This window comes from Hemibagrus wyckioides, linkage group LG13 (genome assembly GCF_019097595.1).
Source record: "Hemibagrus wyckioides isolate EC202008001 linkage group LG13, SWU_Hwy_1.0, whole genome shotgun sequence".
In the NCBI taxonomy this organism is placed as follows: Eukaryota; Metazoa; Chordata; class Actinopteri; order Siluriformes; family Bagridae; genus Hemibagrus; species Hemibagrus wyckioides.
Genome location: NC_080722.1, coordinates 16,701,966 through 16,716,245, shown reverse-complemented (window position 1 = coordinate 16,716,245; position 14,280 = coordinate 16,701,966). Strand labels below are relative to the sequence as shown.

Here is a 14,280-nt window from a genome sequence, read left to right as displayed (position 1 = left end):
GTTAGGTCAACTTGGTGTACTACTGATGCTCTTCACCAAGATGTTCTTTGTTGCTGTGACATAGCGCTGATTCACTGTCGCTCCAGGATGTCAAATTGTATATATTTCAGTGAATGTCACCGATTCTTATATAGTTTTTCTTTGAGTAATTAAAAAATGCAGCGGAAATAAACACTTGATTCAAGGTATTGCAAAAATGCCTTTGTTAGTTAGTACCAATATAATAAAAAATATTAATATGTAATGCCTACTGAATTTATTAGTGTGTGTGGGTTGCCAGAGTAGTTTTGCTATATTCATACTTAAAATATTTACGTTTTTTAAATTTCCTTGGTTTGCATTTAGCTACCGAATACAAGTCTATTAAAATTGGTTTCCTGAAAACCTTTTGGATCCAGTGCTGCTTGATGAAGGAAAGTGTTCTAAATAATGATAAAGTTTACAGTTTAATTTATTTCACATATATTTATAAATGAAGTAGTATTTCTGTTTCAGTAGTAAAATGAATAAAAACTGGCATTACCTGTGCTTATTGGATGATTTTCTTCCAAACGACTTGGGTGATTTTATTACAAAGGACATTTTATTGAGCAATATGTAGGTTCTACAGTGCTATTGTGTTATACGCTATGTAGTTAGCATGTATGTAATTAATTGGAAGCAATTTAGGGTTTGCCCTAATTGTGTTTTGGAGGATGAGGTAATCTAAAATCTTTTAAATAATTAAAATCCTATTTGAATTTTAAAGGAATTGCACTGTGTGTGTGTGTGTGTCAGGTGGAACTGAGCTGTCCTAAGGAGATGGCATGGAAGGTGAACATGCACCGTGGGTACTTGGCCATCTGTCACCCAGAGGAGCAGCAACTCAACTTTATTGAGCGCTTGGTGGAGATGGCCAGCAGCCTGGCTATCAGAGAATGGCGGAGACTGCCTCACATCGTTTCTCATGTTCACACCCCACTGCTACAGGTCAGAAAAGTCTCTCACACTCTCTCACACACACACACACACACAGTCACTCTCAGTCCACAGTATACCTTATGGTTATTGTTGCACAGATGATCATATGTAGAAGGTTTATACTTTATCTCACTCTGGCAAACTTGACAATCAGTTCAGAAAACCACGAAGTAATATGAAATCTGCTCTCGCGTTATTCTGCGTGCTCTCAGGTTTAAAAGCTTAATCATTCACTGCAACATATTGTTACGCAATTTCCTTCCTACTGTTTTGACGCATTTCTCTGCTAACTGTTTGTTTTGTGAGTAATGCTGACTGTCTCCTGCCGTGATGGCTTCTTAAGTCATTAGGAACGACTGTGTGTGTTAACAGGCATTGTGAATAGGTGCTTTCTATTAATATTCGAAGTGTGTTGCAACTTCTGGAGTGGCACACGCATAATCAGACCATGCACGCAACAGTGAAGGTGATGTGTGGCTGTAAGATTACTTCTGCCAGACTAGGTGATTTCCGTAGCTCTACAAGTCTAGCAGCAGGGTCACTGGCTGGAGCTCGTAAAACAGATCAGTGATTGTGCAGCCTGCGCAGGTTTTAATTAAAAATTAGGAAAATTATTAGTTTTAAAACGGTTTCTGATATTGGATTTATAAAGTAACAGAAATTAAAATATGCAAACATAGGCTTATATGATTGCATTAATGTAACACAAAGCAGATTTGTAGTTCTAGTGCCATAGCACTAAAGCAACATGTATTGTTCCATGGAATTGATGTTATGTGCCTCCTTTGCGTTTCTGTGAGTATATGTTTTGGGTGGCTTGTTTTGTTTTGTTTTTTTATAATTTTTCCAGCAGATGACCCTCTCTCTGGTCAGGGCAGTCTACTGTGAAAGTTTCCAAGAAATTTTGTTTACTCCTGTTGCTGCTCTAGTCCTGCATATGTACCACAGAGGGGGGAGAAACACCTCCCTCATGCAGAAAATAAGACTAAAAGTGATGGGGCAGGCAAGCAGACATTGAGTGTGTGTGTGTGTGGGGGGAAGTAAAGCAGTAAGTTTAAAATGGCAGTAATTACTTTTCCTTCCTCATCAGATAGCGTTTGATTAAATACCTATGAGAAAATTACATTTACATGATGAATGGGCAGTTAGAATGAAGAGTATAATGTGGCATCAGCTGATATTAACTGATAATTGTGAAAAATATTGTATTTCCCCGTTTATTTTGTTTCAAGAGCTTTGATTCGCGCCTTAGAAATGATCGTTTCAAGCAGCCTTCGTGTGTGTAGGCAGTTGGTTTCCTTGTTTTTCTCCTTCTGTGTAATCTGTATACTCTGTGAAATTCACAATGAGCTATGTTATAAATCATTATAAATAAATCATTCTAGTCATTGTGTGATTATAATCATATAGTCCTAATGATCATAAACTTTTTAAATAAGCATTTGTGTGTGTAATGGCATTACATTTACTGAATCTATTTCATTACAGCGTAATGTGTTAAAATCGGTCACACACAAATATGAAGTGAGAAATAGATTGCATTTTTAAGTCTAGGCATTTTGCAAGTCTATTGTCTATTCATATTTCTTATATTTTGTCTGATGGCATGATTACAGAGAAGCAGGAGCACATTGAGCAGCTTACAGTCTCTCTCTTGTCTTTTGGGATAAATGGGTTAGAAGATACTTTGATCCACCCTTTTTGCCCAGCTACCTCAGGCGTCATTTCACTCGATTTTTTTTGTCGTCTTCAATAAGGATCATAAGCCTGCAATACAGCTAGAGTAATAGGTTTGCGATTGCTATATGCAGGAGAGTGTGAGGTGCCTGCTAGCGGTTTGGATAAGCAGAGCTAAAAGATTCCTTTACAAATGTAACTGCTGAGAGATTTTTGATTTTGCAGTCATGTTGATGAAACTAAACTGAGACAGCTGATTTATGTATTTATTTATTTATTATAAGGAATGGTGTATTCTGTGGCCACAGTTAGAGTTTCATCTGTCCATCCTTCTGTCTCTTTCACACAGGCTGCCCAACAGATTATTGAGCTGCAGGAGGCTGCTCAGATCAACATGGGCCTCCAGCCAGCCAACCTGGGCCGTAACACCAGCCTACACGATATGAAGACCGTAGTGAAAACATGGAGGAACCGGCTGCCGATCGTCTCGGATGACCTGTCGCACTGGAGCAGCATCTTCATGTGGCGTCAACACCACTACCAGGGTAAACTGGGATACATGAGCTGTTGTGCCCCACTGGGTTTAGCTCATTAGATAATGCACAATATGTTGTATGCTTTTCAGTGTAATTTGCTTATGGCTTCAAAGCGAAGTTGTCTGCTAATCTGTGTTAAATATCTGTGCAGCCATTGTATCAGCTTATGAGAGCAACACACAGCACGATCCCAACACCAACAACGCCATGCTGGGTGTGCATGCGTCAGCCTCAGCTATCATCCAATACGGCAAGATTGCTCGCAAGCAGGGACTGGTCAATGTGGCGTTGGACATCCTGAGCCGCATCCACACCATCCCCACTGTGCCCATTGTCGACTGCTTTCAGAAAATCAGGCAGCAGGTGAAATGCTACTTGCAGCTAGCAGGCGTGATGGGCAAGAACGAGTGTATGCAGGTGAGCCAATCAGTCACTGCTGTCAATCATAATGCTGTTTGGTCAAGCTTTTCTAGAGTCCATATTGCTACTAGGTCATTCTGCATACTTGTATTCTAACTGATGACGATGTTAAGAAATCTACACTTGATTGAATATTGTTAATTAAGTGGTAAAAGTGGATACAGGATCCATTTTTTTCTTCAACGTGGAATTACAGAACCTGATTCATTTCTCCTCGCACGTCTTTTATTGGACCTGTATTTCCTTGCACGTTTACCTTTAGTCCAAATAATTCTGCTCTCTATTCCTTTGAGAGTGACTTGGTTGCTGTCAGTCATGAGCTGTGTAAGGATTGGCCCCAGCATCCTCTTAAGCCTGATTAATAGGGCTGCTTCACTCTCCTTCCTTTCATCATCGCTCTGCCTCAGTCTCAGCCTCTGTCTGATCCCATCTGATGGCCCCTGCAGTGTTCTCAGGAGTAGCTCCTGACTTTTTCTAGCACTAGTTTCGTAGAATCTACTCCTGAGAATGTGGCAGGTGCTATTATCAGGGATCATACTGGAGAGTTGCTATGGAGAGTTGCTAGTAGTTTGGATTTTTTTTTTTTTTTAGAAAGAAACTTTCAGGGGAATTGATTGGGAGCAGAATAATTTCCTCTTCTCATTGCCTATATGGTCTTAGCTGGCTTTTTTCATTCAAATCAAGCACATGGGCTTCTGCTGTTTCTCCTTGTGTAATTTGCCCCTTTGATTTCCACAATGTGTGCTTACTTCTAGTATCTCGTCTGAAGGCATTTTTGGAAGTGATGATAATGTATTACTGAGGAAATGTATGCATTTTGTTTGTAATTATTACACCTGCTATTGCATTGCATGTGCTCCTTCTGATTCACTGCTGATGTGTCATTATGGATGCGGCAGTATTGCAGGTTTAGGGCCAGTGGAGATGGAGGTGTAATCAGTGATGCATTACAAGAATCTACAGTCTGGGCTACAAAGAAATCAGCCCCAACCATTACTGCCGTTTTGTGCTTTCTAATTGCCAATAAAGCCAATTTTAATAGAAAATAACACAATGTGTGTAATGTAGGTTTTATGATATTATGTTGTATTATAATGCTATATTGTGAAATCACCTGTTCTTTATTTTTTTTTGGGGTCTTACTAGGGGCTTGAGGTGATTGAGTCTACCAATCTCAAGTACTTTACCAAGGAGATGACTGCCGAGTTCTACGCACTCAAGGGCATGTTCTTAGCCCAGATCAATAAGTAAGTGTGGATTCCCTTCTTTGAAGTGCCTCTGTCCTTGTCTGGTTGTCTCCCTTCTTTCCTTTGTAGCATTATTGAGTCTTTTTTTCTGTCCTTCTCTTCACACTGAATGCTGGTTTAGACTGACATTAAAGAAATGGGATGATGGTCTGGCAGACAGCTTTGGCCATTAAGAGCACAGATTTTTTTTTTTTTTTTTTTTTTTTTTGGTAAATGAACATTCTCAGAGAAGAGGCATAATGAAGGAGACGGATAAACAGCTGTGTTTCTATTTTCCCCGCTAATGATCACTCCTGAAGCATTAGGCCAATAATGAGGTCAAGGCAATCGTTAGCAGCCAATATGAGTGGATGATGACTAATTAACCTCACATCCTGCATTCACGGATAGAGATAATGGCTATGGGCTTCTTGGACAATGATTGACGCCATTGGTCGTACTTGTATTGAGTGACATTTCTGGTTTTGTTTAGTTGGGTCCTCAGTTTGAAGGTTCTCAGGAACCAAGTTGAAATAAAATAAATTAATGAAATAAATTAGAAGAAGCCTCATTTTGCGAACATCTGTAGGTAGTGCCAAGCCGATTCCTGCCCTTTTAGCATCAATATCCTCCAAACACATTAAGCAGAAGTGCCCTACATAGTATACTAAATGTAGTGGATGTCATCTGATATTCAGCCGCAGAAAAAAATGTGCCAGAAAAATGGCTGAATATAACACGGTAAGTGTACAAATGAGATTTAAAAAGTAATCCACTATAAAAAAAAAAAATTTTTTTTAAAAACACTACTTTTGTGAAATACAGTTTATTAAAACAAATAAATAAAAATCACTGCTACTCATTACATATTCCTCTTCAGAAAGTTATGGTCATTTCATTTAAAACTGAAATGCCTCTTCTTTCCTCCTCATGTTTTCATTATTCAGAGTTTTTTCAGTATTTCTGCTTCAGAAAGATAATTTGCCAAATTGTAGGAAACAATTATCTTCATATTTCTAAGATTATTCTGCCCGTTTCCTGATGATTAACACGTTTCAAGCTTTAAAGTCATACAGCAGGTTCCAGCAGGGTCTAAATGTCTGACACCCCATTGAAAAAATGCGATTTCTTTATTTTAAATAGCTGAAAATAACTGTTGAGTTATTATTTTATTCATACTACTTTAATTCATACTATTCAATATTTAAGATGTTACACAATCTCTAGGTCAGTATTTAAATGTAAGCAGATTTGCGATATTGACCGTGTCCTTTGTTCCAAAGGTCAGATCTGTCCGCGAGTTGCATCCTTTTTATTGAAACACACGTTCAGGCTGGATAGATTTGATCTAACATGGATCATCAGGTTTTGCACAAACTTGTGGAGTCCGCGTCAGCTCGAATGCACGGGTCATTAAATGCAAATTCTGAAGTTGTTGCAGGTGATCTCATTTGTAACGAAAACTTTTGGTGTGAAATTGGAAAAAAAAATGCTAGGTATGAAATTCTCTTCACCAAATTCTGTATAACTTTAATGTAATTGGACAAAGTTTTGGATCTAAAGCAAATGGAGTTTCCCGGTTCTAGCACATCACTGTTGCTCTTCTCTGCAGCACTGAGGCTCAGTGGGTTTCATGCCAGCTTCTGCCCTCACTGCTTGTGACAATGCCCTTCAGGGTGATGGTGACTCTGGAGGGCACTGCTGAATCGCAACAGCTTATTAAATACACAGCGCCGAATAATTAACTCGGTAGCAATTTGTAAAATCTCTGGGATCAGCAAAAGTTTCCCTAGCCTCAGCAGCACTTAATGTAATCATTGCATGTTCACTCTCTGCAAATATTAACAGGGGATTTGATAAAGAAATGGTGCTGTCAGACGGAGACTTTAAACACTTGACTGGGCAAAGGAATAGCCACACACTCTGTACTCAGCTGTGTGTGTGTGTTTGGATGCATGCACATGGTGAATGTCCAAAACGAAGTGAATGCTTCAGTGGATGTGGGCTCCCCTGGTTCCCATCGCAATCAAGCTCAATCCTGTTGCATGCCACATGCTCATTATACGTTCTTCTTATAAGTGGTTGCCCTGGGAAACATTTCACATTGGTCCATACTTGGAGACGTGTGCGTGGGATGGTGGTAATGGCTGAGGCTTTAAGCCACGTTGCTAAGTTTCCTCTCAACTGTTTTTAGTCCCTTATAAAGTCATTTTATGAGCTCGGCTACTGCTCTGTTCTAAAAGCAGTTCCATAACCAACTTGAGGAAAGCATAATCACTGAGGAAAGGCTCTCAGAGGTGCAGACTGGATGATGAAAGAAAATATCAGACTCTGTCAGCTAATATTAGTGAGATGCAAGCTGCCTTGCTAGGATTTACCAAGCACACAGTTTCTTAATGTACTGAAATCATATTTATTTTATAGACTTGCATGTCCGTGTAATATTGAATTTATTGCCACATATCTGCAATCCTTGCACTTTTTGCAATATCTATATGACATGCATCAGATTTTTACTTCTATACCAGAATGATTCTTGGTCCTTTTTGTATTGATTCTTTATCAGTTCTATACAGGGAAACAAATTGTATTTGCAAAAATATGTCCATCACATGGGGTTACTGGAAAGTCTCGATCATCAGTGAGTCTGTAGAGGAATTGATTTATTTCCCCTTTCTCCCTATCTGCAGATCTGAGGAAGCCAATAAAGCCTTCTCAGCAGCTGTCCAGATGCATGACGTACTAGTGAAGGCTTGGGCCATGTGGGGCGATTACCTGGAGAACATCTTTGTGAAAGATCGTCAGTTACACCTGGGTGTGTCTGCAATCACGTGCTACCTCCACGCTTGCAGGCATCAGAACGAGAGCAAGTCACGCAAGTACCTAGCCAAGGTAAGAACTCCTGCTTTACAGCAGCCTTCGCTGTCCTCAGCTAGACTGGTCTAATTGAGGGTTGTAGGGGATACGTTTATTCCATTAAAGACATCTTATAGCAAGCTACTCTGCTAGTGCTGACTGCTGAACAGTATCATAAGGCGGTTTCCTGATTGCCTGTTTCTGTTGGTCTGCTGTTACATGGATAAATGCTCATTCTCAATTTAGATGCCTGGTGCTGCGCACTGTGAAACCCTTTAACAATTACTGCCACCCCCGCAGACCCTGGCTAGATCCCCCACCACCATCTTAGAGGTTAAGAGCTTAATTCCACCCCTGTCAGTCCAATCTAAGCAGCTTTGTGCAGCCTGACCCCCCCTCCTTCCTTCTACCACAGAGATGCCTGCTTCAGTCGATCAATAAACACTTTGTGATCTGCTAGCAGCAGGTCAGGAGGAGAAAAGGCTATGTTCCCCTTTATATAAAGCAGCGTTCCCTTTTCCATCAGTCTCAAACCCTTATAGCGACCAGCAGCTATATGGACTGGATGCTTTTTGTCTTTATAACACAGCAGGTATTGTAGCGATCATCTGCCGAATTAATTGATGTTATTCTTGTGATTTGTGTTACCATGTTGCTGCTACACACAAGTAATCAATATCTTGATGCTGATGGGGTACTTTGTGGTACCTTGTAGACAGAATTGAATTAAACTTTTTGTTTAGGTGACAGGGGAACAAGCTTCTGTTATAAATCAATTCAAGTGCATATACCTAGTAATTATACTGGATTTACTGCTGTAGGAATTTTACATCGGATTTCTTCACTCAGTTCTGCCATGGACATTTTTTGAAAGCCAAAGAACCAGGGATCCATCAGCCCTTTCAGCTCCCCATCCCCATCTCTTTCCTAAATTGTTGTAAACAAAAGCAGCCCTTTATGAAATTAATCCAGTATCATCAGAGGTGGCAGTCAGATATAGACCGTGGATAATGTCTGCAATTATATTATTAGAGCTGATGCTTGGTTTTGTATGAACATTGCCCACATGGTGCTATGCTCTCGGGTGCACTCTCGCTCCAGTTGCTTGTGGGTATTTATTTTTCCGGTGGTCCGACACCCCGGGAGGGCATTTGATTATGTAGGGAACACTGCCATCCAATTGTGTACTACACAGAGCCGCTGGCACAGTTTACAGATGATAAATGAGAATAGATGGCTAGTGATTATCAGTAATTACCCACAAGCTGTGTGGCCTTGGTGGCCCATCGCGGGGTTAATGTCTCCATCAGCGCCTCCAGGGGTTGAGCCTCACCTGCCATCAGCCCCCTTCCTTCCACATCCAGAAGCTTCTAACAAGCAAACGGAGTGTGATGGCGATGATATGATTTCACAAACCATTAAGTCTGTTTTATACGGCTGAGCGGATGTTAAATTCACACGAGTGAGTATTGCTCATTTGGATCATGATATGGACAAGATCAGACCAGTGTTGTGTGGATGAGTCTGATTCTCTGAGATGTGTGCATGTAAATGGATTTTCATTAGACAGACGGCTGGTTCATACTTTTGAATGTCTTCAGCCGCTTGTGTTGGATTTGTATGAAGTGTTATATATTTTAGCATATGATCTTATCAACACTGAACCTTTTTTCTTTTCTTTTTTTTTTTTTTAGGTATTGTGGCTACTGAGTTTTGATGATAAAAACACACTGGCAGATGCTGTGGATAAGTATTGCATTGGGGTGCCGCCAATCCAGTGGCTCGCTTGGATCCCTCAGCTCCTCACCTGCCTAGTAGGCTCTGAAGGCAAACCTCTTCTCAACCTCATCAGCCAGGTGTGTACCTGCATTATCGTGCTCTTTATTACAGTGATGTGGCCCAGGGTGCATTTTTATTGTTTGTTGGCAGAAACTGGCAAGAGCTTGGCATGAACGCTTGTCATGTTCAATAAAACTGAACAAGAGATGAGTCCCAGTGTGTTTTCTCATTCATAGATGTTAAAACTCAGGGGTATTGTCTACCCCTGTTAACCTGCGAATCAGTAAACTAATCTGAATGGGTCCCTTTTGTTCTTGGCATCATGTAAATTTAGTTTATCAAATTTAATTTTACTGCCTACCCTCCACCTCTCGAATTATTTATGCAGCACATTATTGCAGAGTTTAATATCAAACACCCAGGACCTGCAGGAACAAAGGAAATTAAATGAAGGCCTAATTTCCCTTGCTTGATGGAGTTTTATTTGTGAGCCTTTTAAAAGCACCTCCATTTCAAAGATCAGGCAGCGGCTCCAGGGGCCCTTCAGAGCGAAGGATCTGAGCTTTTAACTTAAACCTAAACCTCCATCTCTCCTTTCCCCTCCTCTCTTCAGATGTTTAGAATGCAGCCAGGCATCTCGTCCTCCTTGCGCAGATACACAAGCGCAATGCCTCTTAATCTGCCAATTTCAACCCTGCATTCAAGATGCTTAGCTGGAAGATTAAGGCCACTTAAGCCAATAATCAACCAATGAAAGGGAGATGTGCACATACTGCTGTCTCAATTAACAGAGTTGTCAAGGCTAGTCAATCCATTCAGCGTTCTCGCTGCTAGAGGACGTTTTGAGTTTGATCTTAAGAGCTGTCACTGCCTGCTGCTGATTGAAGGGTGAACGCAGAAGCTCTCTACATTGTCAAGTGAAGTCTCCAGTGAATGGAGCACCTTAATCTCAGGCGCTGAATTATTTAGCCGCACTTCAGTTGGCGGGACGTTTTTAAAACGTTTGCTGAAAAATTGATGAAGGTGAGCTATGAAGTATTCACAGATGAAACAGAAGCAAAGGCAACCCGACACCTTGCTGTATACGCCACATAGTGCATACACGTTTTATAATATAACAAGCAGTGTCTCCGATTATTGGGGTGTTCTTTCCTCCTTCTTCCTTTTGAAATTTTAATGCGCTACTTACCAAGCTCTTAAAACCAGAGCTTCCATGTACTTATTGGTTATTTTCATATGAAGCCCATTCCAGGCACTGAGGTGTCTTTTTACACCTAGCTAGCACTCGCCCCTGCGGTCTGCTTCTCTTGCGGATCCGGTGTCCAGTCTAATGGCTGTTTGTCCAGGAGAGACATGACCACTAGAAGGGCTGCTGGAGGAGAAACACTCCTCCTCTAAGCTACAGTCTCACCCTAAACAGTCCTGCCAACATTCATACAGTGTTTATACACCGTCATATTGTCTGTCAGGTACTGAGACTGAGGTTCCCTGAAGGTGCTTTGAAGCTGTGTGTGATCTGGGGAGGCTTTTTTTATGCGTGTAGTTAGAGCTGGGTATAAGGTGTGCCCACAAGCAAGTGGAAAATGCTGATGATGATCAAGGTGTGAAGTAAAATAGTTTCATGACCTTGAGCTCTGATTACACACAGATATTGTTCTTAGCCGTTTTAGTGTAAATGGCTGAGTAGGGTTTTGATGAATAGGCTTTGCTCTCCAAGCGCTCTTTGAGGCTGTTCAAGGGCACTGCAGATCTCAAAGGGAGAGGGCCTGTCCAGACATGACGAGCTTTTACAAAATGGCATATTGAGCCACGGTTTTAATCTGCCCTTGATGTTTGTCCATTTTTATTGCTTCTCCTCGCTGCGGTTTCATTTTCAAAATCCCATGCTATCGCACAGCAGTTTGAAGACATGTCATCGACGTGCTGCTCCAGCACCGGCCCTGCGGGGACCATCTTAAGTGTAATCTGCGCCTGTGTCTTTCAGGTGGGACGTGTCTATCCTCAGGCTGTGTACTTTCCCATACGAACTTTGTATTTGACACTGAAGATCGAGCAGCGGGAGCGTTACAAGAGCGGTGAGTTCGACTTGAATAGCTCCTCCTGATTCTTGCAGGTATAATAATGACCTGATAAACAGTGTCGCTATTCTGCAGCATTATGTATGCTCATAGAAGTTAGATGAAAAGTGAAGGTTTCTAGTCATTTTGTTCCTGCATTCATAATAACACCTTTCAATTTACACAATACTTGGATCTCCTTTAAAATATACTGTTACTGCAGCATCATGACTGTTTACAGTAGTTTGTGTGTGTATGCTATTACTGATTTTGTGCTCACTTGTGCGTGTCTCCTTAGACTCTGGACAGCAACAGCCAAGCTCAGTGGGAGCTCAGAGCCACTCTGCATCAGATCCAGGTCCCATCCGGGCCACGGCACCCATGTGGCGCTGCAGCCGCATCATGCACATGCAGCGAGAGCTGCACCCCACACTGCTCTCATCTCTCGAGGGCATCGTCGACCAGATGGTGTGGTTCCGAGAGAACTGGCATGAAGAGGTAGACTACACCACCAACTGCGCAATGCATTTAGTCCCAAGAGAGCAGAATGCATGTGTTTGAGTTGAGCGTGTATACGTGATTGATGCATGATACATGCAAATGTTTTCTACACTGAATAAGACTGCAGAGCTTTTTAGCACCTGATGTGGTGCTGGTTTAGATAAGAATAGGCCAATTCAAAATATACTTTTAAACAAGGTGCATTTTTTTCGCAGTTTTTATCTTAATCACACACCACTGTGACGTTATTCCTTTTGTACCACAGATTTGGTAAAGATTTTTTATGATTTATTTAAGAATGTCATGCTTTTTTTAATGGTTTAATGATACTGCAGCTATAAATAAGCATTCCCTTACCAGCCTTTGTTTTTTCCTCTCACCTGAATATAGTAAATTATATAAAAATAATTATTTAATAAAAATATATTTAGCTTGTCAGAAACCTTAAAAGTACAATGTCCTTTATCCTGACAACTCCTTCATTATGTAAGTCTTTGTAACTGACTGTAAGCTTTTCATAATGGTGGAGACTTCAAGATAAAGGACTTTGCACAAGGCCCTAACACCTGAGCCTCTCCTTCCATAAATATTAAATAAATGTTTCCTTACAGAAAACATCACTATATCAATTGTTATACCTTTCTCTTTATTAAAAAGCAACACAATTTTAATCCAGTTGTTATTAAGGCTTAGATTATGTAGACTGGGTATGTTGGTACTAAAACTTTTTCTTTCTTTTTTCCCTCAAATTATGGCCAGAACTACAGTCAGAGCTGTGAGTGATTCTTATAGAAAAAAAAATTAATAAGTTCAGATTTAAGATTTCTACAGAGCTGTGGCCTAAATGGCTTCAGTAGTTTCCTAGGTGTCTTCAGAGTCTGTGTAGTTGTGTAGATGAAAGCTGACACAGGCGTCAAAGAAGGGCTCAGTGAGGCTGAAAAGTGGTTTTGCAGTGCTGGGGAGGTTTTTGCTCTCATGCTAATTGGGTTGTGGTGAGCAGAGAGGTGTGATTGATGGCTGTGGAGAGCGAGAGGGACTGGGCACTGGGATATGGGCAGCCCACGACAGCAGCAGATGCAGTGATGTGCTGAAGCTGGACAGGGACGATGGAAGGCGACGGCTGTGAACACATTGTCCTGGGGGACGACCCTCTGCATCTGGCACGTTGTGGGAATGAGGCAGTGTCAGATTCAGGGGAAAATTTAATATCCCATTTCTTTTTTTTTTTTAAAGAATATGTATTTAAGGATTGGCCTGCACTAAAAAAAAAAAAAGTAGTGAACACACATCAGATTATTCAGAGTATTTCTCCTCACAGCTTGCTCTCATCCTCAGGTACTGCGGCAGCTTCAGCAAGGCTTGGCTAAGTGTCACTCTGTGGCGTTTGAGAAAAGCGGAGCAGTGTCGGATGCTAAGATTACTCCACACACTCTGAACTTTGTGAAGAAGCTGGTGAGCACGTTTGGAGTGGGCTTAGAGAACGTCTCCAATGTCTCCACCATGTTCTCCAGCGCTGCCTCAGAGTCTCTGGCTCGCAGAGCACAGGCCACGGCCCAAGATCCTGTGTTCCAGAAGATGAAGGGCCAGTTTACCACAGGTCAGTGTACACACACACTTCTTGCCTCGTTCAATACTAAAGTGCTGCTTTGAGTGGGCAAGTGCACCAAATATTAACATGCAGGGTTGAAAAACTCAATTCTTGAGACATTTCTGAGCTCTGAGCCTAGTGTTGGGGATGTACTCCATCCTCTGTCACAAACACATTGAAAACCATTGTTTCATATCTCATGTAATGCTACAATGGTGGCCAATTTGTAAGTGTTTACTTTGGAGAGTATTTCTTCTTACCTTGCCCTCTATATATGTCTGAGCTACATTATTTTTGCCAGTTAGGGCATGTGGGGGCTTTATGAATCCCAGTGAGGAAAAAAACACTTCAATGTCTGTAGAAACAGGCAAGACTAGTTTATACTTACTATACTATACTAAACTATACTATACTAATATCTTAGTCAATATGTGTACGCAATTTGTTTTCTGTAATATGCCCAGTAATCAGAATATTCACTGAATGTGTACCACACGGCTGGTACCTTTTTATCTTACCTGAATAAAAAATCTTTGGAAGTAAATGTGGAACATTTGTGCATAGGTCTGTACATTATCATTAAACTACAAAATAAATGTTTGCTAGCCAAGGAATCAAAAAATGATCCATCACACGATGGATGAAAAAAATATCAATGGATATCGCTAGATCATGGAGTA

The 14,280-nt window shown here is 41.0% G+C and overlaps 1 protein-coding gene across 2 annotated transcripts in view; it reads left to right on the top strand.

Moving 5' to 3' along the window:
• The window catches only part of trrap (transformation/transcription domain-associated protein), a 64,144-nt gene that overhangs the window by 39,584 nt on the left and 10,280 nt on the right, over positions 1-14,280 (top strand). For both annotated transcript variants that reach the window (XM_058406144.1, XM_058406143.1), the window contains exons 57-65: positions 778-969; positions 2,987-3,182; positions 3,325-3,590; positions 4,740-4,840; positions 7,510-7,711; positions 9,370-9,531; positions 11,439-11,529; positions 11,810-12,009; positions 13,348-13,609. In XM_058406144.1, coding sequence (XP_058262127.1) covers positions 778-969; positions 2,987-3,182; positions 3,325-3,590; positions 4,740-4,840; positions 7,510-7,711; positions 9,370-9,531; positions 11,439-11,529; positions 11,810-12,009; positions 13,348-13,609 — 1,672 coding nt within the window. The remainder of the gene's footprint in view (positions 1-777; positions 970-2,986; positions 3,183-3,324; positions 3,591-4,739; positions 4,841-7,509; positions 7,712-9,369; positions 9,532-11,438; positions 11,530-11,809; positions 12,010-13,347; positions 13,610-14,280) is intronic.